The sequence below is a fragment of the Haliotis rufescens genome, unplaced genomic scaffold (assembly GCF_023055435.1).
Source record: "Haliotis rufescens isolate VD_foot unplaced genomic scaffold, xgHalRufe1.0.p SCAF_3, whole genome shotgun sequence".
Classification (NCBI taxonomy): Eukaryota; Metazoa; Mollusca; class Gastropoda; order Lepetellida; family Haliotidae; genus Haliotis; species Haliotis rufescens.
In genome coordinates this window covers 44,543,726-44,568,469 of record NW_025964001.1, presented here as the reverse complement: position 1 = coordinate 44,568,469, position 24,744 = coordinate 44,543,726, and the positions used below count along the sequence as shown (strand labels likewise).

Here is a 24,744-nt window from a genome sequence, read left to right as displayed (position 1 = left end):
TACAAACATGGACAAGCTTGAGGAACGTGTAGTGATCAAGTACTTGTAGAATAAGGGTTTAACACAATAGCCATCCGTGAAGATCTGATGTTCTCGATATCGCGATACAAGTGGCGTATTACATGGTGTAAATAAAAGCGAGAAATCCGTTACCACAGTCTAAACGAAATCTCTGCTAAAAGCAGACCCCAGTTTTACAATTCCGACTACATTATCAAGTGTTTTTGGATTAATATCAAACAGTAAAGAAATCAGGTTTCAGCCTGAAACACTACCACGGAAACATTTTGTACCAGTGAATGGGGTATCATTTTTGTCGTTTATGCGTCCTCCAATGCGTCACTTATGCGTCCTGCTTTTTAAAAGCTTCACTATAGCGTGAAATGTTGTAACCCTGATCAAACAACTTTCAAGCAAGAGTCGTATGACGCTTCTTGAATTCTTCGCGGAGAGAGTATAACTTTGCTCGATTCATTTGGAAAGTTGAAGCCATCCGTCCCGATCTTGTCCTACGGTCTTGATTTTTGTTACTGAATCTTTATTGTCAGGTTATTAATGTGAAACAAATGAGGCGGTTTCACTGTGTCAGGTGGGTAAATCAGATGAAGTAAATTTGCCCTGTATCAGATACTGGATATACCTGAAGCTTAAGTTATAAAGTTTTGCATAAAATGATAACAACGCACTTACAGATGAGGACACGTGGTTTGTACTCGTATGCAAGCTTAACGTATTCATAACTACAATTTGTAGAATAAATATATGACCATACAAGTACATATTCATGGCTATTTGTAAGATATGTACGATTTCCTAATGTTGTGGAAATTCCATGATTCTAATGCTCTATAAATGTAACCACTGAGATTGTCTTTATTGATATACAGTCAAACGCCGTTGTGCCGAGGTTAGGTAGTTTCATATCGAAACTGATGAATAAAGAAAGAAAACGCAGGGACCATGCTTAACTTCGAGACAACCGTAAGTTAGACACATCAAAGTTCGACACAACGGTGTTTGACTGTAAGTTATAGTTTCTTGGTTCGCTTTCCTTCACATTTACATCCTGACAATGTTCATAGTAATCACTCATATTTAAACAGTACAATAGAACACAATGATAGAGAGGCCCTGTAACATGCATTCTGGTGATAATGTCCACACACTAACCTGTTCATATCTAGGGGGGGGTCGCTCTGACAAGCAGACACTTCATAAGGTGCTTATAGACTCTGCTTACACAGACCAATGACCCCATTGTGCACATACTATCTACTTGTCCCGGCTTGGATGCTTACAATGTCGCGAACCTTACGACCTATGTATAACGTGTAGTATAACGTGCTTCGGTTAGAGAGTGGGATACCAATTGTATGTCCTCCTGTACAGTTCCATTGACATCTAGCTTTCGTGACTGCGATCATTACGAACGCTCATATCATTCCAATGTGTCAGGATGGACGCTACCTATCCTCTCCACCACCATCTGCAAATACAAAAGCGCCGTCAGTAAGGCCTCGGTCGTCTGTAATTTGCAGTCAACATTTTAAACAGATATCATGTAATACAATGTACTTACGTGGTCATGTCTGCACAATAGGATGCAGTGTCCTTGGATTACATGAATTGATACAAATGATTAGCTATAGTTACCTAGGTTTGCATGAAACATAAGATGATATCATTTCACCTGACGTTGCTTCCCAGCGCGTTTGTGTCGTTTGTAGCATCTGCTTGTAAGACATTAATAACGAAAAAATGGACGATAAAGAGAGGGGGTAGGATTACTATTTAGCTGACGTACAAACTATGATTGAGGCATTTGTAGTTGAATATCTCAATACTACCATTTAGTAAACTTCTAAAATTGCTTTTAATCAACACGTATTACTGTGTATACTCAGCCAATAGGTTTTCATCAATTTATTCGCGTGAATACATAACATACAACATGTTTTCACACAATACATGAAGTGAAGCATGCAAATAGTAGTTCTGAAGCGTCCAATGAAGTTACAACGCCGTGCAAACAGTGCGCCTCGGGGTTATGACGCAGAAGGTGACGTCAGCGTCTGAGACTGAGAAGCACATGAATTCCAGCTACCTGGTGTACCTGCAATTTCAAATACGCTCTCTAAGTACTTTGTCTACCTACATTGGCACCCCTATTGTTATATCCCGATAACAATAACGATAACTAGCTACATACATGTAAACATACATGAATACATGCATTCATGCACGCACGCACGCGTGAGGTGGAATGGGGTTTGAGGTGGCGTCCATGATTATTTCACAAAAATAGCGACGTGCATGCCTACCTACCTACCTACCTACCTACCACCTACCTACCTACCTACCTACCTACCTACCTACCTACCTATCTACATACCTACCTACATACCTACCTACATACCTACCTTCGGTCGTTTTTTGCAATATTTTCAAACGTCTGAATAAACCTTGCTTTCATATCATGCGAACAAAAAGCTTGCAACTAACTTTGTGTCCTACTCTGCACGGCGCCCAATGCATTTTTACATGTACACTGTGTTTGCTCTGTAATGTGTATTGTGCATTCAAGAGTATGAGAGGATTTCGTTTTGACACTACCTACAAAAGGACTTGTGTCAATATGTACATACCCTCATTTCATAGATTAGAGAGTCCTATATAAGCCACGGTCAAGCCGGCCTACGTGCTACCCTATATATATATCTACACAGCATATGAAGAGCATATAGTCTTCTTCATGGCCAGTTAACATCGTCATTCAACATGTTGGATTCCATAATCAGCAAAATGTTAGCTGTCATTCGTCTTGCGCTTTTCTCAGCGAGTGTCTTTGTGTTTGTTAAAGGCAATGATTGCATCGTAGACGATATAAAGGTCCAAGCGAACTTTGATACAGATAGGGTGAGTTTTCTTGACATGTTATGGTTCTATTTCAATTTTGAATTGTCCATGTACTAATTACAATTCCTAATATGCATCCCCGTTGTATCTGCACAGCATATATTCATCCCATGCATACATGTGTAATAGTGACGATGGCGTTATTTCTGTTTGCTCATAAATGTATAGCTTTTGAAGCAATTGCATTTGGACAATGGCAATTATGCCAGATGCTTGCACATGGTCAAAATAATAAAAAATAACAGTGATTAATGTTGAGGTGAGGTGAAATGGGGTTTAACGTTTCGTCTAAGATTATAGCACTTATATAGCGACGTGCCGTGTGTGTGTGTGTGTGTGTGTGTGTGTGTGTGTGTGTGTGTGTGTGTGTGTGCGTGTGCGTGTGTGTGCGTGTGCGTGTGTGTGGCTGCTTGTACTAGTCCGGATTAATGCCAGTATTATAGTGCTAGCCCACTGAGATACCACACCGCAGTTTTACATACATACCCCACATAGACATAGTATACCTAGTATAGAGTCCCGAACCGACCAGTCCTTGTTTTAGCCCCATAATGCCGAGCGTCAGACAGTTAACAGTAAGTATCATCTTTTAACTTATTTTGGTATGACCCTGACGGGGATCGAACTCCGGACCTTCCGAGCGGACGCTCTATCCACAAGACCACGGAGGTGGGTTTTGCTGATGAATTATGTCTCTGGTAATGCTACTTCACACATACCTCGTTTCCTTCGCAGTATATGGGGAAATGGTACGAGTATAAATGGTATGCCCAATCGTTCATACCGGAAGAGGAAAGGTATGCAGACTACTACCACTATTACATTCCTACCGATGACAAAAATATCACCAACTACATCAGTGGGCGGTGAGTATCAGATTAGAGTGAGATTCTAAGATGTATACGGTTTCTTTGTTTACGTGAGGGATCTCAGGCATTTACCCATTGTATTAGAAATGTGATTTTATGGCAACTTGGAAACATTTTCCATGACATGTCTGATCGGAATATCGAAGACCAAGCCAATAACAGTTTATAAAGTACCAATCAGTAGACTCGCGTATTTCCGTATCATCGCTTACGAGTCAGCTTTTCTTGACATGAGGCCAATTGTTTTTATTTTTATTTTTTTTAAAGTTTTAAAACAAATTATTTAAAATAAAATACAAAAGTATTCTTTTGGTGCTGACAGAGCGCTAGTACAGCGCATTGTTTTGTTATAATATCACTAACTTAAGACATTTTCAATTGAAAATCAAACAAATGATAAAATCAACTGATATAGGTATAGGTATAGGTTTATTGCCTCCTCAGTTCACAATAAAAATAGTTAACTATTTTAGAAGATTTCTCTCTCCTTCTCCTACTTGGGGTTGTGTTTTTCTGACGTTTGGGAACATTTTGCTAACGAATGTGCCATGCTTAGTTGTGTCAATTCCTGTAGCAGATGATTCTGGCATAAAACTGGCACCTTACTGTTCTTGTTCCCACCATGTCTTATTGCTTTGTGTATACTATCTTTCCCCTACACAGTGATCCATCGAAGCCTGACGGGGAGTGTTTCTTTTACCACCGGGAACTCATCCCGACTACAGTGCCTGGGAGGTTTATCTGGCAAGACACCCCATCAGGTCAGTGATAGGAACACACAATGCCTTTTATAAAATTGTCAAGTTTAACAAATCTTATAGTAAGGATGACACTTACTTTGTAAAGTACACATTCTTGTACTTATATTTGGGATGAATCCCATCCGGCATTCGAAGCCACACCCACAGAGTGAGGCACCTAATCGCCAGCACACAAATTCAGTGATTCAACTCACTCACCCACCGTGACTTAAGTCAGTGATAGGGGCGGTCGGGTAGCCTAGTGGTTAAAGCGTTCGCTCGTCACGCCGAAGACCCGGGTTCGATTCCCGACATGGGTACAATGTGTGAAGCCCATTTCTGGTGTCCCCCGCCGTGATATTGCTGGAATATTGCTAAAAGCGGCGTAAAACCATACTCACTCACGCATTAAGTCAGTGATAACCTCCTGTTAACACGAACATATCAATATTAGGTTATTAATTTGACACTAAATGTTAGTGTTGGGTCCATTACCAAAAGTATCTTCAAAAAGCGTATTAAACCGAACCTCGGTTATTGCTTCTGTGTTTAGTAATAATGTCAGTACGTTTTACCACACTGCAAATCTGAATACATGTTTGTATTTTCCTTTTGATTTAAAAGATGCAATGTCCTACTGGGTGTTAGAAACAGACTACACCCAGTACGCCTTTGTGTACGCCTGCTCAAATGTATCCTCCACCCGCACATGTACTCAACCCCGGGCATGGATCTGGAGTCGCACCAAGATCATTCCTCAGATTGTAATGGATCGAGCCCCTTCGTTCTTCAACAGGACCTGCCTTAATGAGACCTCCTTCCTGGATACTAAACAGGACAAGGGTAAGATTTGGATACAGTTTATCACGTTCAGGTATTAATTTCTTGGGTTCGTGAGTTTACATCAGCTATTACTGAAGTGGTCATGCTTTTCTTTTTTCTTTTACCGTTTACAGAACGCGTGTTATATTGTTCATATGTTTGTAATACTATTTTGTATAAACGTATGTATCTTTTCTTACATGTTTTTATAAATGAATGTGTATTTACATTCATTTCGTCTGAGGGGCGGCCGGGTAGCCTGGTGGTTAAAGCGTTCTCTCGTCACGCCGAAAATGTACATGGGTACAATGTGTAAAGCCAATTTCTGGTGTCCCCCGCCGTGATATTGCTGACATATGTCTAAAGCGGCGTAAAACTCACTCACTCATATCATCTGAAAAGCAACTGCATAGTTTGGTTAAAGGTAACATGTTTACATTGTGTAACGTGTAATCTTCCATTAAAGCGTAAGCAATGTAGGCCCACATTAAGTCACAATCAATAGGTTGTAGACGTGAAGTCATAAATGTTTATTTATATATCCTCTAGAATGTGATATACCAGCGCAGTACAGGACAACAGAGGGTCAAAACTGCAATGTTTCAACATTTCAAATACAACAAGACTTCGACATAGCCAAGGTACATGGCAAAGAAATTTGGGATAACATCTTTTACAAAATCGGCCAGTGTCATGACAGAAAACAAGGAAAGTAAATACACGACGAATAACATCGTACACTCAGTGGATACTTATTACCTGCCTATGTATTTGTTGGGAACGTTAAGTATTTGTGATTTATATGAGGGGTTGCCGGAAAATTCTTAGGCTAACTGCAAAGGACGTAGACTACACCCTTAACAGTTTGCACATAGTACGTATCATACTCGCCATGCTTACAGGCTGCATTTGAACAAAATCCAGCATATGTCTGCACGCATCAAAGGGACTAGGCCTTCTCTGTTGATAAAAAAATGGACAAATTGGCTACCATGCTCTCATAAATGTATCTCTATATGAAAGGGCTACCTCAAACAGCTATCCGTATGATGATGATGATGCTTCCTTTGCTACTGTTAAGGGGTGGGCAGCGGAGTTCCAGAGGGGGAGAGAGAGCCCCTAATGTGATTTAAGATCAGGAAGACATTAAACTGCAACCCCTAAGGAAAACGTTGATACAAAATAATGCAGTAGGCATCTATCATGAGCGATAGAGCGAGAGAGAAAGAGATATGTGTGTTGGGGGGCGGGGGTGGGGGGTTCTGAGGAATGTTCTGCGCCTGACAAGAGTTTCAGCGTCATTTGAAGCTTTGAAGCAGACTGAGCTAATTATGTTACCAATTTGTAAACATGAATGTGGCGTGGCTTCACCACTATCAGCCTGAGACTGAACAATACAATACTCAAATATACCGTATATAACGTCTCCTCCTCTGAAGAAGAAGGCTAAGTTTGTTCTCTCGGCTGAGAAGATAATATGATTCCGTTAGAATCCTACTTTTAGACTACCTCCCGACAGGTCTGACTAGTAATGGCCAAAGTAATGCTAATCTGCTTAGGCAATTGCGTGAGAATACCAATGCTAAACCTCGTGGGAAACTCACTATACATGTGTGTGTGTGTTGTTCCACCAGGACAATGCACTTGTACACAAGTCTGTTGTCGCCATGGCCGCAGTGTATGACTGTGGCTTTATAACATTGAACACCATCTTCCGTATTCACCTGTTTTAGCACCATCAGACGGCACTGCAAACACGAAAACGTCGTTTTTTTCCGTATATGGTCATTCGACAGAAAAACGACGTTATTTGGACGTTTTCAAACCATCGTTTTTCCGTCCAAATAACGTCGTTTTTTGACATCGGAATTTACTGGGAGAGAACGATAGCGTTAAGCTCCTCCCTTTCTTGATTGACATTGTCAATCAAGCAACAGCGTCTACCGGTATTTCTACTTCTCAGATTTCATTGGTCAGTCCCCGCGTGTTAGATTACAGGCCCGCGTTCGACGCTGCACTCGAAGCGCTTAGCGGAAGTACTGAAATCAATCGTTCTGCGCATGCGGATTACTTAATGCCTTGACCAAATTTTCCGTTCTGTGCATGCGCGATTTCGCATTTTGTTTCCTAGATTTAATGTCACCACTATTTGACAATGGTTCATAAACACAGTCACGTGAAGGTTCGGAATCGTAACGAGTAACTCCATTTAAATTGAAAAGGATTCCCAGTGATATGGGAGATTCCAAGATGAAACTATTCTATGGCCATCTAGGCTGCCACCCAAACCGATCTAAACGGGACCCGATAGCTTATTGTATGCTATATAGTCATATGGAAGTGGACAAGAACTATACATTGTATTCCGGCCGATTGTTCTTGCATTTACTTATAAGTCAGGAAAATGGACTTAAAAGGGGAGTTGTTGAATGTAATTATTTTAATTATTAAATGTTGCCTATACACTAATCTCGACGAACTTCTCATTGTTCTGTTTATGTCATCCTATATACTATTAGTATGTTACCGTTCTAAAGTCAACCTCTCACATAACATTATATTGTTCATAGTATCAAGTTTAATCAACAATATCAAGAGCAGCGATGTAAACCACTGAAACTCCCAAACACAAGGCTGTTATCAAGCGGTAGTGCAGACGTGATGCATCGTAAAAACTGTATCGTGATGTCTTCAGAAATTCAATTATACTACGAGATAGTACGGCTAACGCTGACTCACCGGTGGAACAAAGACAATATCGCTAATACAGATATAACGTATTTGAATGTTAATACTAAAGACAAACAATCATTATTTTTGCAGTGACGATATAACACGTATACACGTTTATTGTTAACTTTCATCAGTTTTGCTCTTCATTTTAATAACTTTGTTTTCACATATATATGTAACAATACCCGACAAGCATGTCATACATAATTATGGGGCAGTTTTCAATCTTGTACTGACTTACTCTGGTGTTAATGAGCGAAGTTTATTGGCTTGTTTGTAAAACCCCGTTTTTCTTGTAATCCTATTATTACTTAGTTTAATTCTATCTAATGACACCCTGTTCTCTGGATCATGGCTCCGTGACTATCCATAACAATTAAGATGAACATTCAGTTCAAGTTAATGAATGAGTTTGTTTTGACGCTACAGTCAGTCAAAAAACCAATGCTGTGAGGTTTGATAACACACTTCTACCAGGTCGAACATCGTGGATCCTCATTTTCTGCTTAAAGAGAATTATAGTTCATATGCTAATCCATCTGCGAATACCCTCCAACTCAAGATGACCTTACTTGTTGCTAAATCTATCATCTATTCCCCTAATCTCACCCGCCCCCACCCCCCACACGCACGCACGCAAACGCGCACACACACACGCACGCAAACGCGCGCACGCACGCACGCACGCGCACACACACACACACACACACACACACACACACACACACACACAAACAACTGACCTAAATAACTTGGACAGGAAATACTGCTGATATCCTCTGGTCAACTCAGCCGCGCCACCGCAGAATGTTCGTCCAACTCTGCAGGGGGCATTCTCAGTGGCTTCAACCGCGCTGAAATGTTTTCGCCTTGCATCCAAGATGGTGGACAAGTGAAATCGTATGAAATTTGGCTATTTTAGGTCCTATCTCTTTTTTGATTACCCAATAAAGTCAATTCATAGTTACACGGTTGTGAAGAAGCTTACAACTTTATAAGACTTATTCATCTCATTCCAAAAAGCTACTCGCGCTCACATAAAGTTGTGGTTATTATGTCACTGTTTTATTTCTTTAAAAATATATTACATGTTCAACAATAACAATTAAGATGAACATTCAATTTCCGATATAAGTAAATGAATAAGTGTGTTTTCGCCACAATCAGTCAAAAACCAACGTTGTCCGGTCTGATGACACACAATCTACCAGGTAGCACATTGTGTACACCCTATCCCCCTTGAAGTCTCCACTGTGGGTATTCCTGGGGACGAAAAGTCCCCATGTACCTAGGAATTTCATCAATACATTCATGCGCGGCATTCTCTGCCTAAAGAAGATCATATAGTTAACATGCTAATCCAACTCGAACTACCATCCCGCTCAAGATGAATGTTTTATGTAACATCCAACAGGCCCACATTTACGCACGCACGCACGCGCACACACATATTTGGATTTACCAATCCCTGAATTGAGAAGACGTGCGTTACGAAGCTCCTCCAAGTCATCATCAATATCCGTATATGTCTGTGATATCATTACCCATCCAAAGCCGAATATACATTTATTGTGTTTTCTTGACAACAGATGTTATAATTGGGATAACACTTTCTGAGTAAAGTACAGATTCTCGTACTTTCTTGGGTTGAGCCCCGTCCTGGATTTGAACCCACACTGTGAGTGAGGCACCCAATCGCCAGAACACAAAGTTGGCGATCTAACCCAGCCACCGAACCAAAAATGTTAGTCCAGATGACGTATACTTTGTGTACTCCTCTGACAAGAGAAAAATGGCACGGCTTCTATGACCGAAAGCTTTGAACCAACAATGCCTTTAAGAAAGTGGTCAACAGTAACACACATTATATTTGGATACCACTCTCTCAGTAAACTACATATTTTTAGGGTGGAGATAATAGACGTTGATGGTTGATTATCAATGGACAAATTAAAGCCAAAACTTAACTTATGAATGATTGGTAATGGGAAATGGACAATGGGCAAACGGGAGGCGGGGTAATCAGCGCCATGCCATCTGTTGGCTTCCCTTGTTGCGTTCCCTTCTTTGCTATCTTTTTACTTTTGTTGTTCTTACAGGTACAAATATATGTTCTCTGCCTCATAGCATTTAATAATATGCACCTGATGAAGGAGAAAGTATATATTCCGAAACGCAGTGTTCCTCCGTTGACATCCATGAATATTTTTCCTAGTGTGTATCAGTTCTTAATGCCCCTCAAAGACTCAATCTAGCTTTGTTTTTAAATGTGGTGATATTTGCGTAGAATTTAATATGGTCATGCCTATATACATTTGGGTCTTTGTCTACATAAGCATTTGGATATACAATTTAGAGCTAAGGACATTGCTAATTCTGCAGGCATGAAGTACACGTCATAGCAAGCTGTGATCTTTATTCATACTTATTCGTAATGGAGATCTGTAACTGAAGTTTACCGTAATCTTCCGCAACTCTCACCTCCTGACCAGTTGAACGTCTTTGTGCATTCAGATGCCATTGTAAAATTCCAGGCTGCCCCTCTTTCTGTGATGTTTTGACGGATGAAATCTATTGCGTTATAATAATCTCTGTTTGCTGATATATAATATGTACATGTAAAATATTTACGATATTTTAGACGTGTAATTCGATGCATATGCAATGCAATGTGAACATAAGTGCGGATGCACGAAGGCGGTTATAGTCATAGTTATACTGCGATGGATGTAGGGGAATGGTAGGGAGGGTGTATGTATGTATGAAAGCACGAATACCGATACATGAGGGCGGATATAGTTATAGTTCGATGGATGTTGGGGAATGGTGGGAGGATGGATTATGTATGAAAGCATGCGCATGGATCCATGATGGCTGACGTAGACATAATGGTAGGGAAAGAAGAATGTGATGTGTGTGTGTGTGTGTGTGTGTGCGTGCGATCATGCGTGCATGCGTGCATGCGTGCATGCGTTGTGATACGAGGGTTGGCGAACATGTTGTCAGATGATTGTGTGAGTAAGTTAAGTGGTTGAGGATGTGGCAGGTATGAGTATTGATACATGCAGACTTGGGGTTGGGGGACTGGTTGTGCCTGTACTGAGGTCTTTTGTTTCACTCACTTATAGTGTTTTCTTTCACTCAAATACTGTTTTACGCATTTTAATGACTGCAACTGTAGTGACTCAAAGGTCATACTGGCCGGGCATTCAACATATCTACCCCAACTACATACGTAGCCATTTTTATGGTGTACAATTCTTCTTCTACCTCTCACACACACACACACACACACACACACACACACACACACACACACACACACACACACACACACACACACACACACACACACACACACACACACACACACACACACACACACACACACACACGCATTAATTGTTTTATTAAATGTATCTTCGAGAGTCAGTAAGAAACTAGAAATAACTGCCTTTGTTCTGTAAACCTCACCAAGTTTCAGCTTTCGCCTCTTCCTTTGTGGACTGAGGTTTCACATTTGTAAAATGATCTCTCTTATCTGTCTGTACCATCAACTTAACTGCCCTCACCCCCTGCAGTTTTCCCGTCCTATATTGCCAAGCAGTTGACCCACAAGGAGGAATACCGCCCTCCCTCAGTCCAGTGATACTGTGCCTAGCACAATATGTTGGGGATATGTAGCCTTGCTGTGGGCAAACATTTTGTAACAATTTGGCAAACTTTGATATGTAAACAGCAAATATAATTCAGTTTTATTTCAACAAAAACGGAAAAAATCGGATCCTACTTATTTTGTGGATACCATAACAATAAATCAAGCCAATAGATCGTTTGAGCTGGCATGAATATAAAAAATAATTAGCAAGTCGTTAGTCATAATTCCCTCTGTTGGTCCCACGTGAAATGTTGTTCATGAATAGAATAGATGGCTGATAGACGTTCGACCGAATAATATCATTTGCTAACTTCAACTGTTCATCTAATTTCCATGAATGTATGTTACATAGTTCATATGTTCATGGGCTTCTTCACTGAATGTATAGTGTGGAGGACTACTTCACTTGAGGATAAGTAACATAAATAATGATGATAATTATGATAGTATTGCCATTATTATTCCTTCAGATTATTAAAAAAAAAGTTATTATGTTTTCATAGAGAGAAAGAGGTATGGAGATTGTGAGATTATTTTTAGCATCGGAATTGTTAACATAATTCTTAAAGATATTATGTTTTGTTTGTTTGTTGTTAAATGCTGCACTCAGCAAAGTAAGGATATTAAAACATTACATTTAGGTTCAGTTGTATTTTTATATTTGTATCATTTTGCAAATGTTACAGAGACCTGATAAGGGATATATAATCATGTATAGTCGCTATTCTTAAAGTAAGAATACGTTAGATTTATCAACCAGAAATATTGCACACAAGAGGATAATCATATTTCATGACACTATTCAACGTCGAAGTCAACGATATTTGTGTATGTTATTGCTACATGACACGGATACGTCATGATAAAGCAAAAAATTATTAGAAATTGGCATTTGATGATATAAGATAGCTACACGATAAATCACAAAGAACAAAGAAGGAAGCGATATTTATTTCACGATAAAACATTGTTCTATCATGACGTCATTTATTGAGATTCGAACATGCACTCGCAACTTGAAAAGTAAAATTTGTAAATTTGACCTTATTTTTGAGAGGCATGTGTCTAGTGAGTTGTTCCCAATAAATGTTGCTGGAGAATCCGAAAATGAGAGTGATATGACAATCGGTATTGGGAGGAAAGGTACAGATGATTGACGAGAAAATTGTGAGAATATGCGGGACCAAACTCAAATCCTAAAATGGATTTATCTAGCATGGCCGCTGTCGGATTCTATTCAAGGAATCATCATTATTTAAGTACGGGTAAATATTGTAAAGCGTGTATTTTTTCCTAATTTAACACCCTGAAAGAGGCTGTAAGTAATGTTGATATCTCATATAGAATTAAATGAGTCTCGGTCGTTGTTTATCGTACAATAAACAACTCCCATTCGTCGTTTGTTTCTTAATAACATGACCATATACACTAACATTATATCTTTTCATGTTTATCGGTCAACAAAAGCGACATAAGCATTTCCATTATCATGAGAAACCCTTGCCAAAAGTAGCGCCAACTGCACCATTGCGACAACATCAGGAGCATGTTTCATGATTCATCATAATAAATGATGACATTGGATGCTCGCAAAAACGCGAGCTCATTCCGATCCACTAGTTGCACCCGCCACAAACACATCCAAAGGCAAGCCAATTGTTCACCCGAAAAGGCAGAGAATTGCATCTGACATCATTTTTGTCATTGATACGTCAAACCTGGAAATGCCGTCTACACGTCCAACACAAAGCCCAAGCCAGGACCCAAATCCTTCAAACCCGGCCAAAGTTCTGTTAATTACATACATTTCCCCCTAAGCTTAAATAATCTATACTAGTTCTGAAGTAAATCGTATTTACCCGTATGAATCGTCTTATGTTATTTATTGCCGATAAACAGAATATGCACACTTTCTGAAAGTACTGTGTGATGTCACGCACCAAACCTATACTCTCGATATACATGCTGCTCTTACTTAAAAAAGAATATTGGGTTAACAAGATACGTATATTAAAGTACCATGCTTTCCTGATGTGCTCTCATTCTAATTTGAAATAATGGCATAAATAGTTACCACTCATCTTTCAATATTTTTCAAGTTTGGGTTAATCACGAACATATTTGAATATGTACAACATCTATACTTACTTATCTTTATACTTAAAGGCATCAGGTTTGTCTGTCGTAAGACCCCGAAACAAATATGTCCAACACATCCCAATATTTGGCTCTTGGCTCCTTGTTCTTATATTTTATAAGTATTGTTTAAACAACTGTTTTTTTCTGTAAAATATGTTCATTTCAGAAATTAGATGTTATTCTAGCATTAGGTCTGTGGTACGTTTACTGCATCAGCATTACATTAAAACGATATTACATTATATAAATCCATACAGAGGAAATGCTTAACATTTATCTTTTAAGGAAGAGTGCAGGACGACTTGCTTTATACATATAAATGTGGACATATATGTATGGACATTTGGATGATACAGATATACCTCCTTAAAGATAGTGTTCGTAGATGACTGTAGAAAATGGAATAATTATGTGAGTAATCGGGTTAATACCACGTTCAGCAATATTTAGCCATATTGCGATATTGGTTTCCAACATACAAGACGGACCATGAAATTATGACTTGAATTTAGACCTGGCTTTCTGGTGTGATGTAACAACCCAGAATCTCCGGTAGAAAAAGGGCTCAAAGCACGAATTAAGATCACGAGATGATACTGATGTATGCATCTGGACATACATTTGCGTAGTATTACTACCTTAATTCATCAGTATATATGTATTTTGCATAAAAGGATATTATAGGATCGACGCTGACATGCGCATATAACCTATTTACCAGTGCTGTAATATTTCATTTCTTCTGACACATATCGACACGAGAAATTATATTTAAATTTAAAAGGAGCCCAAGTGGGATAGAAATTTGAGTCTGAACCTGTTGAACAAGGCTTGTTTCATTTTGGGCTATAGCATTGCCGGAAGGCCTGGGCGGAAGGGAACACCTGTTTGCACCCATCAGATACCAATCACAACTTCTCTCTCCAAACGAAAACAAAGTACGAAAAATGTCGGAAGTGTATCCTTCTAATTTTCTATTTAGATACATGTTTTAACTTTAAAGTAATTATATGTATCTCATGTATTATTGGTATCTGTGATGCTGGTACCGTTTTGTTGCCATTGTGTAGCTTTTGTGGAGTTATTATGAATATCAAATACATGCCTTGAAATATGGACTTGTGAAAGAACTCATCATTGAATCATTTGCATTTAAATTAATGCATATACCATTTACTTGGCGTGTATGGACATATTATCCATCTACTTATACACACTTATTATGGACATATACAGAATTTCATTGTACCTTATTATTTAAAAAAATACCCGTGAAGATCCGGGTTAGAATAGGCATTCAACAACCCATGCCTCTACGAAGGCGACTTGGCTCGCTGACTTGGTTGATGCATGTCATCGTATCCCAAATATGGTATATTGCTGAGTGCGGCGTTAAACAACAAACAATCAAACAAAATCTATATAATTATTAAACACCTTCCAACAATGAGAAATTAAACTTATATTTTCTAAATATTCTGTTATATTTATAACATAATTTGATTCATAATTTAATTATTGCGTTGCTTTCTTCCCTGTCATTCAATGTGCATGTTCAAACCCCTAAACTTTTAATATTTCATTTTTCATAAATGGCTACGTTAGTGCGTTGCCTAGATCTCTCGTTACCTACTCACAAGAATAGATTAAAATAATTTGTTTTACTATCATATTTCTGTTTATCTAATTCATAATACAAAATTGATAATTCATTTATAATAGTATAGATCATATTCGTGTATATCACTATCTGATGCTAAGGTTTTATTTCAGAAAATATAATTAATTCAAAATGTAGAAAGATACACAATTTGCCATTATTTGACTTTTAAACTGTACAAAGTATGATATAATGATCAGAATACCTGTAACGGGTAGTATTTAAGAAAGAAATATTTGTCGAGAAGTCCCATTTTTTAGATATGCCCTTCAGTAGTATTATTGCATATCTCCAGAGAGAGGTTTACATTGTAGTTCTCATTATTTGTGGATAATTCAAAAAGCAACATAGAAAATATATATGCTACCATGACGAAAGAATACAGAGTATACATAACTCGCAACTCTATATATTCAGCAAACAGCCCAAAACCGAAACTCCACAACATATCCGATTACACTGATTAAGGCTGTCCCAGTTCTCCATGCGATACTGACGCCCGTTCGTCTCCCAGACCATACAGAATAAATTTAAAAGGAATCCAGCTCAAGTCTAGAACGATTTGGCAAGCCTAGATTGCCTTAATTCTATCCATGAAATTAAGCATTAATAAAACAATATTGTTCTTGTCTGCTTCAGGTTATATTTTGTAGATACTTATTTTAACTAGGAAATTTGTACTGACACCGGCGCTGTCCCTATTGAAGCTATCCATAAGAATTTCGAATTCCCGTCCATTGTTCGATGTCAATACATCGATGACAAGTGAGGATATCATAAAGTAATCGTTGATGCCGCGCTACACTTTGATAAAAATTATAATCAAGTTGACTGGTGTGTACATTACTACAGTGAACATGTACATGATCATGCCCTAATAACCAAATGCCGTAATGTCAAATACTAATTTATTATTGTGTGATGAATTTAACTGGATCAGTGGTAATATGTAATATTAATATTCCATCAATTTCTTTCCTGATTGGTCCATCCATGTCTACAAAATGAAAATAATACAATTAAAATGGAGCATAGAACAATTCTTAATTTCAGGCTAGAGCTGTGGAAATCTAGACTTTCCCAATCATTATAGACTTGAGTTGGTCTCATGTTTTACATTATTCTCTTGGGTCAACGTCACAGCTCATACCATACACTAACAAGACCAGCTTGCCCCCCTCCGGAGCGCCTGGATTTTGGTTATATCATCTAACATGGCCAACTCTGCTCTTAAGTAAACAAGAACCTAATCAGCGAGGGGTCCTTTATCATCCCTATGTGGCTGCTTATAAAAATCTGATATCTTTTCCCAAAGACCTGGTTAATAATATATTTTCTGCTGAATATTCGAAACAAATAGAGTGAGTTGGTACTACATGTACATATGTATACGGTTCTATTTTAAATGCAGCGCTCCATTATGAAAACAATTTGTTTTAACGCCGCTCTCAGCAGTATTCCAGTGATATATGACGGCGGTCTGTTGTATATGAAATATATGCAAATTGAATCTTGAATCTTGAAAGTCGTAACATGTCCGCAAATAAGTATCACATGCAGTATACAGTATATCAACTGCAATATACTGTATACAGTATAAATCAGTATACAGTGTGTCGCGAGCTCTGCGCTGGGCTGGAGCACACATTTCCTACACCTCTCCCTTCGGCAAACACATCACGAGGGTTGCAACGAGGTCACAGGTCAGGCGTGCACTCGTCAGTTGTATAATACGGTCGAGAGTAAGATCTTCCGGAAGACCACTGCACTGGAGGTATGTGGATTATTGAGGAGGTACTACGTGTTTGGAACTGGGAGTTGAACACTAAGCACTTTTAGAGAAGAGCTCACAATAAAACGTTATGGACTCGCGGACGGACTTGTGTTTTCATTTCAAGACGTACATTTATCAGATTGAACTTCCTAACTGTAACAATAACTGAACTTTACGCCTTTTATACACATTTGTGTTGGGGCGACAATGCGACAACGAGACATATTTTGACCTTGAAAATGTCGCGTTATGGCATCGTCGCCCTTTTGTAAAATAAAGAAAAGGATTATCAAAGAGCGACAATGCGAACACGCGACAATGCAACAAATGGCCAATTGTCGCGCTTTTGTTAATTTTGACACGTTTTGCTTGTTTTTGTAAAGGCGTCAATGCGACAATGCGACAACGGGACAATGTCCCTTCCATAGTAATCCGTGCAAATAAAACTGAGTAATGAAATAGAAGTCTGACATGCCAGTTAAAAGATAGAGTGTTGCAGCTTCTGATTTCATAGATCTTCAAGAAGGGTTATCAATAATGGGATGGGTGATGAGTTCAACTGCATACGCTGTGATTAACAAAAGTGCTCCGAGTCAATACATTTTGTCAAATGTATGACATGTATTACGTGAATGAACATATTGTTTATACTCGTCCATGTTTTTGACGGACAAAATAATTTACATGCTCGGTAAAACTGAGGACGGGCATCATTGTGTGTTTCCGTGCTTTGTTCAGGTGAACAATTGACTTGTCCATGCATGTTTTGTGACGGGTGCCACTTGTGTGGCAGGATACGCTCACCATTGGAGGACTTGAACCACTTCGGATTTTTATCCCACATCAGTCTGATACACCATGATATAACTGAAATACTGTACAGTTGAAAATGATGTTTAATGCGATTACCGTAGTGTGTTACTGCAACTGTTCATATTTTGTGCAGTGATGTTATGTAATATGTAAAAGAAAGCATATTCAATTATCCAATTGATTTAAATAGAATATACTTGCGTCAGTGTATTTTATTAACGCCCCAAATCGTAATTTAAACACATAAAATAACAGATCACGCATGGTGCCTTGACCTACTACTAGATTTAACGGGCCACCCCGGAATAAAATAGTTCCCCCAAAGCGAGGAACATATGTTTTAGTATGTTTACAAGAAATATATTCCAAACAATATCCTCATTAGATGAGAAGATCTTTTACAGAATTACCTCAGTAAGTCAATTACAATGACAGAGCGTCGTAATACATTTACATCAAGTACAATACGTCAAAATGGCCGACACGATAAACGTGACGGGAGATATTTTCGAAGTTGTTAATTAACCTGTGGCTATTTCAAGCCTTTGGCATCACTGATCAATTGGCCGATCATTGAAAGGTGATTGTGAAGATGTGTCAAATAGATACTAAGGTAAATTCATAGATTTCTGTAAATTGTCACTGCGACAGTTTGGATTTTTTTTCGTGTTTTTTCTCTCTGGGATGGGTTGCAGCGAGGGTATCCTTAAATGGGCTTGCAACCACGCTTCTGTATGAATTCGTACCAGGGAATTCCAAGGGTTTTCCCAAGGAATGTGGAAGTAGTCAGTGTTTACGCCTTTTCAAGAATACAGTCACGTGAAGAACGTCATGTGACCGACCTCTCGTCCAAGTCGTATATCTTGTAAACTTCACATTTAAAAATTAGTTATTGTTATAACCAAATGAAACACAACCCATTATCCGATAGGGGTAACTGTACATAGCCGTTACCACAATAAACTTAGTAACATTGTTTGGTTTGACTTCTTGGCGCGTGTCTGAATTCCATTAACATGTAACATATCCTAAAACTAGCTTATCAGCAAATCTCGCTGCACTGCGCGCGACAGATACAAGAGCAAGGCATGCCAGAAATACGAAACCTAAAGCTTCCGATTGGAAGCTGATTGGCCGTTAACAGTTGTACAAGGCGGAGTAAAAAGCATCGTTTTTCCGTCCATTTTACGCTTGAAAAACTCGACCCTTTTCTGGACACTTTCTAGACGCTGACCAATTAATCAATTTTAATGAATTTTTAGTCGTTTTTCCGTCCAATGACCATATACGGAAAAAAACGACGTTTTCGTGTTTGCAGTGCGGGAAGAAAGATTTGTCTGGGAAGAATTATGCAAATAATTAGCAACCAAGTCCATTCACTCAGTTCCACATAGTCAGGCCACATTTTCAGCTACCCCTGAACATCAGTAGGCTGGTGGTAGTGTTTGATGACAATATGTATAACAGTTGACATCACATTCACATTATCCAATTTATTTTATCAATTAAGAGATGCGTTTCTACGAAAACGCAGGACGACCAGGGTTTAAATAGTTCATATCTTTATTTTCCCATGCAATATATTTCAAAATGCTGTTCTTTCGTGATTGTACTGACAATACATCTGACCCTGCTGACTGTTGACAGTACTCTGGGAGCTGGTATGAAATGAGATGGTTGGCTCAGTCCTACATTCCACCGTCTGAACTTTTCCAAGACTATCAACACGAGTACGTTGTGGGAAGTGACGGGCAAGTGTCCGCCTTCATCAGAGGAAGGTATGAGTCGTGTACCACTGGAGATGTTGCCCTGAATCTTACTGCAATGTTACTTCTAACCTGAATACCAGAATAAATACACTACGTAGCTTCAGGAAATATTCTCTTGTATACACCAAGACGAGATTCAATAGATATAGCTCTCTTTGTAAGGAACAAGCAAGGCTGTTTCTACAGGGAGGCCATAATGGAACAGTCAGAAACCCCGGGGAAGTTTACCCTCAAAGTGAAAGGCAACAGTGATGGTATGTATTTAGTATTGTATTAGAACAACCACCAACATACTGTATGGGGAGCCTCATCTATTTCATTAAACAGACAAAATGAAATCTAAACAGATGCCTCTCTTAAGCTAGATATTATAACAATATCAACACTATAGTCTTTTCGTTTTAGGAATCTTGTTATGTCAAGACGCTAGGTGGCAGAATGTGTACTATGATCGAGGAATGTCGATTATGTCTAGGCGAAACCTGTCCAACCGTACCTTAATCCTACACCTTATTCTTATCGAAGGATATTGTGTGACCAATTGAGCTGATGTTGTCATTTCAGATCAGTATCCATACTGGGTCGTTGACACAGATTACAGCAGCTATGCTGTCATGTACGGATGCTTGAAGATGAACAACAGCGAGTGTGTATCTGCCAGATCCACTGTGTGGAGCCGCCGCCAGACCTTGTCTCCACGGCTACAGTCCCGAGCCAATACCATCCTACAGATGTTGTGTATAAACCCTGCAGCATTCCTTCTGACGTCACAGAAAAATGGTAACATAAGCAACTTGCAATCACTGAATACAGGTTCCACTTGCAGCGCGCGTTATAATATCCGTCAGTAAGACCCCGGCTCAGTCAAAGAGCAAGAAAAATATAATCGATTTAATAACACGTTCTCGTTAACTATATTGTACAATTATATTAAAGTCACTACCTTTGTTGATTATATTTTATGGATTTCAGGTTCGCATTAATTTTTTGGGGTAAAATATATTTGGGAAAACGATACATTAATTTGTGTTATTCACTGCGGAGTGAAATGAAATGAGTGAGAATAATTCTTAACATGCAATTAGTTATATCTTATTCCTGTACATACTGTCTTCAAACACGTGCACTTTTTCAGCCTGTCCCCCGTACTTCGGACAGTCAGCCTGTGAACCAGGTAGGTACGCCCATGTTATAGGATATTAATCAATAAATAAATTGCAAGTGATTCTATGCCATCTGATTGGTTAATCAAGCAATGTATTGTACGTTTTTGTTCCCCAGAAGTCGAAAAGGCCACGCCCACTTGCGGACTACTGTTTCCTGATTGGCTAATAATCTGATGTCACCGACTTCGTTTTGTTCTCACAGTTTTTGTGGCAATATTTGTCGTTATGGCCTGTTTATATGAATTGATTTCAATAAAACATCGTTTATTGGGGATTTACGCAAAGTCTGCAAAAACATTGAAGTCATTTCTTAATGACATAGTGACCTGTTGTCTTTGATCTGTCAGTTCTTCATCATTATCGTCATATATGTCAACATGTGCATTACGCGCATTTACCTGTCATGGGGTTCAGACATTGTTCCCCCATCCATAACAGAAGAAGAACATTACCCGACCATGAGGTCTTTGAGTCACAAGGTTGCTTAAGAAATCACATAACAGAAGATGATAAGTTAAAATGTATCACCAACGATACGAGGGCTGATCAAAAGGTTCTAACTCTGACTAACTTTCCACTATGGGCCATAACACAGTAAACTAATCAATGTAGTACACTGTTTGAGTAGTGCATTGCAAGTATATTCGGTCTGTTGAGGCCGTTTGTATATTAATGACAGCCACTTCAACGCGATAGGGGTCCAAATGGACTCAGCAATAGCAAAGAACGTTTACCGAGCAGTCATGAAGTTTTTTTATCTTAGAGAAACGTACACCCCAAGAAATCCATGACCGCATGTCACAAGTGTAGAGGGGATACGTTTTTCCCCAGCTATTCCACTGTTACAAGTTGGGCAGCTATGTTTAAGGTCGAGCGAACAGGCCTTGATATGACCCTAGGTCTGGACGACCCTCAACTAACATCAATCAAGGATATAGAAAACGTATACTGTCAGATAGACGTATTACCATTGCTGAACTTGAGGAATGCACATGTCTAAGGAATGGACCCACTGAAACTATTATTCATGAAAATCTACAGATGAATAAGATATCTGCTCGTTGAGTACCAAAGTTTTTAAATTACAATCTTAAGGAAAAGTTGTGGGTGGAGGATTTCGTCAAATAGAAAAGGAGATTAGTAACGGGTGATGAAATATATGCCTACCACCATGATGCCGCTGTCAAAACGTCAATCCAGTGAATGGCACCATGCCACTTCTCCGGCACCAAAGTCTACAAGAACAGTGAAGCAAGTAATGACCACTGTATTCTGGGATGCAAAGGGTTTGATCCTCGTTGAATACCGAAAAAGTCAAAAGATGATTACCGGTCCCTACTATGCTGATAAGCTTTATTGCCTGAGAGAGTTCATCAAAGAAAAGCTGCGAGGAATGCTGACTGTTGGAGTTCTATTTTTGCATGACAATGCCTCACTCCTCTCGACCTACAAAGGCTGCTGTGCAACAGCATGGGTTCCATACTCGCCAGACCTGGCACCAAGTGATTTCCCCCTGTTTCCTAAACTGAAAGAACAGCTTCGTGGAAAGCACTATGACGATAACGATGACCTCAAAGCTGCAGTGAATAGGCTTTTTCAGGGTGGCTACAGAAAACTTCTTTCTTCCTGGCTGGAGTTGAAAAGCTTCACTATCGATATGAGAAGTGAATTGAAAAGCAGAGAAAATTATGTTCATAAGTAAAACTAAAAGCACTTTCGCAGTTGTTGGATTTGTTTGTTAGGCTTAGAAAAAAACCCCTGATCAACCAATTTTCTGTCCCTTTAGACACAAATGTCATTGACAAGATTCCGGAAAAGGTTTTGGACCTCGCTTTCGAATTGTCACACTTGCATCCCTAGTACCCAGTTCTCCGAAAAGTTCTGGGTGGGTTTGACTTTGCAGTGCCTTCTGTGAGAAGTCCCATTCGCTGTCTGGGCTGCGTGTATAAGGGGCAAGGGAATATTGTTGAGCGCGGCTTTAAACGAAAAACAACAGTAATCCATTGAAAAAGAAGCCGTATAATCATTCAGTTTTCTATTTGCCTTGATAGTATTTGTACACTTTATTAAATAAATACACGCAGTTAATACGTATCATGTATAAAGTCTTTATACCATGTTGTGGTAATGTTTTGTTTTGTTTGCATTATAAATTTTCAATATTATATTTTTAATTGCAGCCAACGGGTCCGTGAACGTTGTCAACACTCCACTGATGACTACCGTTATTGCCATGATGATGCCCCTTCTAGTCTTCCAATAGTCACGACATGGCTGAAGTAATGCAAAGCGTTAACATTAAACTCACTCATTCACTCCAATACTTAGCTCTTACATCTGTTTCTCAAAGAGTGGGGCGTTGGGGAAGGCCACTGGTTAAAGCGTTCGCTCGTCATGCCAAAGGCCGGGGTTCGATTCCCCATATGGATGGTGAAGCCCATTGCTGGTGTCTCTCGACGTGACTTTGCTAGAATTGCTAAAAGCGGCGTAAAATTATACTTACTCAGCCGCCCACTTTTACGCTTAAATGACTTGAACTGACGTATATACCTCTATGTATGATGTTCATGGTTGTTTTTACTACTATATTGATTATACATTGTATAAACCGAGGTACAAAACAAAGCATACCGAGTTTGTTGTTTATGTCATTGAACATTGAAAGAAATATTGATGAATTTAATTATGTCTCTTTAACCCACACTCATTCCTACAGTTTGTAAAGTTGTGGCTGAGTAATTTTGTATAAAAATATATTGGTTCATTGGAGATTGAGCCAAGAAATGAATTTAAAACCACAAGACCCCTACCATGATTATTCCGAAGAGAAAAAATAAAATGTTTTCGTATTTCAATTTTCCACGCCGCTTTAGATGTGATTAAAAAACACTCATAAAAAAGCAGGTGTACTTGATCTTCCTTCAGTTATGGTTATCAAAATTTCGTTTCCGAAGCAAAGCGACTCGTTCTACGTCATGCATTTATGCAACACATATTTTAAAGACTGTTATCACGTGTTTTAACCATATAGTGAAAATAAAAATATAAAAAAAGTAATTACATTATTTCGACCACTCGTTTGAGGTTGGAGATGAGAAATATATACATATGACAATATATACATGGATGGCCCTGAAAATTGCCATTCGTATTAGGCGACTAAATGCTTTGATGGTGAGCTGGATTACAACAATACATATACTATTATGAATATAAAGCTCATGTTGTTCGAGCATTGAAAACCAGATGAAATATATAATTCCTTTACAAGTTCATTTCAATTTTCATTATTATTTTGAGGCAAAACCCTTTCCCCTAACACTTGCAACAGTGGAATAATGATTTGTACCGTATCACCTTCATGTATAGCTTCCGTTGATAACATTGACAACAATAAACGCGTGGAGTAATTGTCACGCGATTCGATCGTAATTACGGGTGCACTTTACGATTTTCCACAAATTGCCACTTGCTGCATAGAGTTAGCTTCCTTCCTATAACAGACCGAAAGTTCACTTCCTTGTTCACGAGAGGGAGATCAGCACAGCGGATTGCCCTCTTGAAGTCCATTGGCCTCCTTGTTCTCGGCACAAGACGTGTGTATGTTATTGCTTGTCAATCGACCTTATCCTCATTGCATGTTCATTTACACACAGTAACGTTTATTTATACAGAACTCTGACCA

General features: G+C 38.9%; 1 protein-coding gene across 1 annotated transcript; it reads left to right on the top strand.

Moving 5' to 3' along the window:
- Positions 1–2,693: 2,693 nt before the first annotated feature.
- LOC124124228 lies at positions 2,694–23,685 on the top strand. The gene is made up of 10 exons (XM_046487359.2): positions 2,694–2,916; positions 3,652–3,782; positions 4,449–4,546; positions 5,150–5,368; positions 5,897–5,988; positions 19,772–19,902; positions 20,056–20,147; positions 20,458–20,673; positions 21,029–21,067; positions 23,240–23,685. Exons 1-10 carry the CDS (start codon positions 2,779–2,781, stop codon positions 23,320–23,322), a joined length of 1,239 nt encoding a protein of 412 aa, XP_046343315.2. The 5' UTR covers positions 2,694–2,778; the 3' UTR covers positions 23,323–23,685.
- The last annotated feature ends 1,059 nt before the right edge of the window (positions 23,686–24,744 follow it).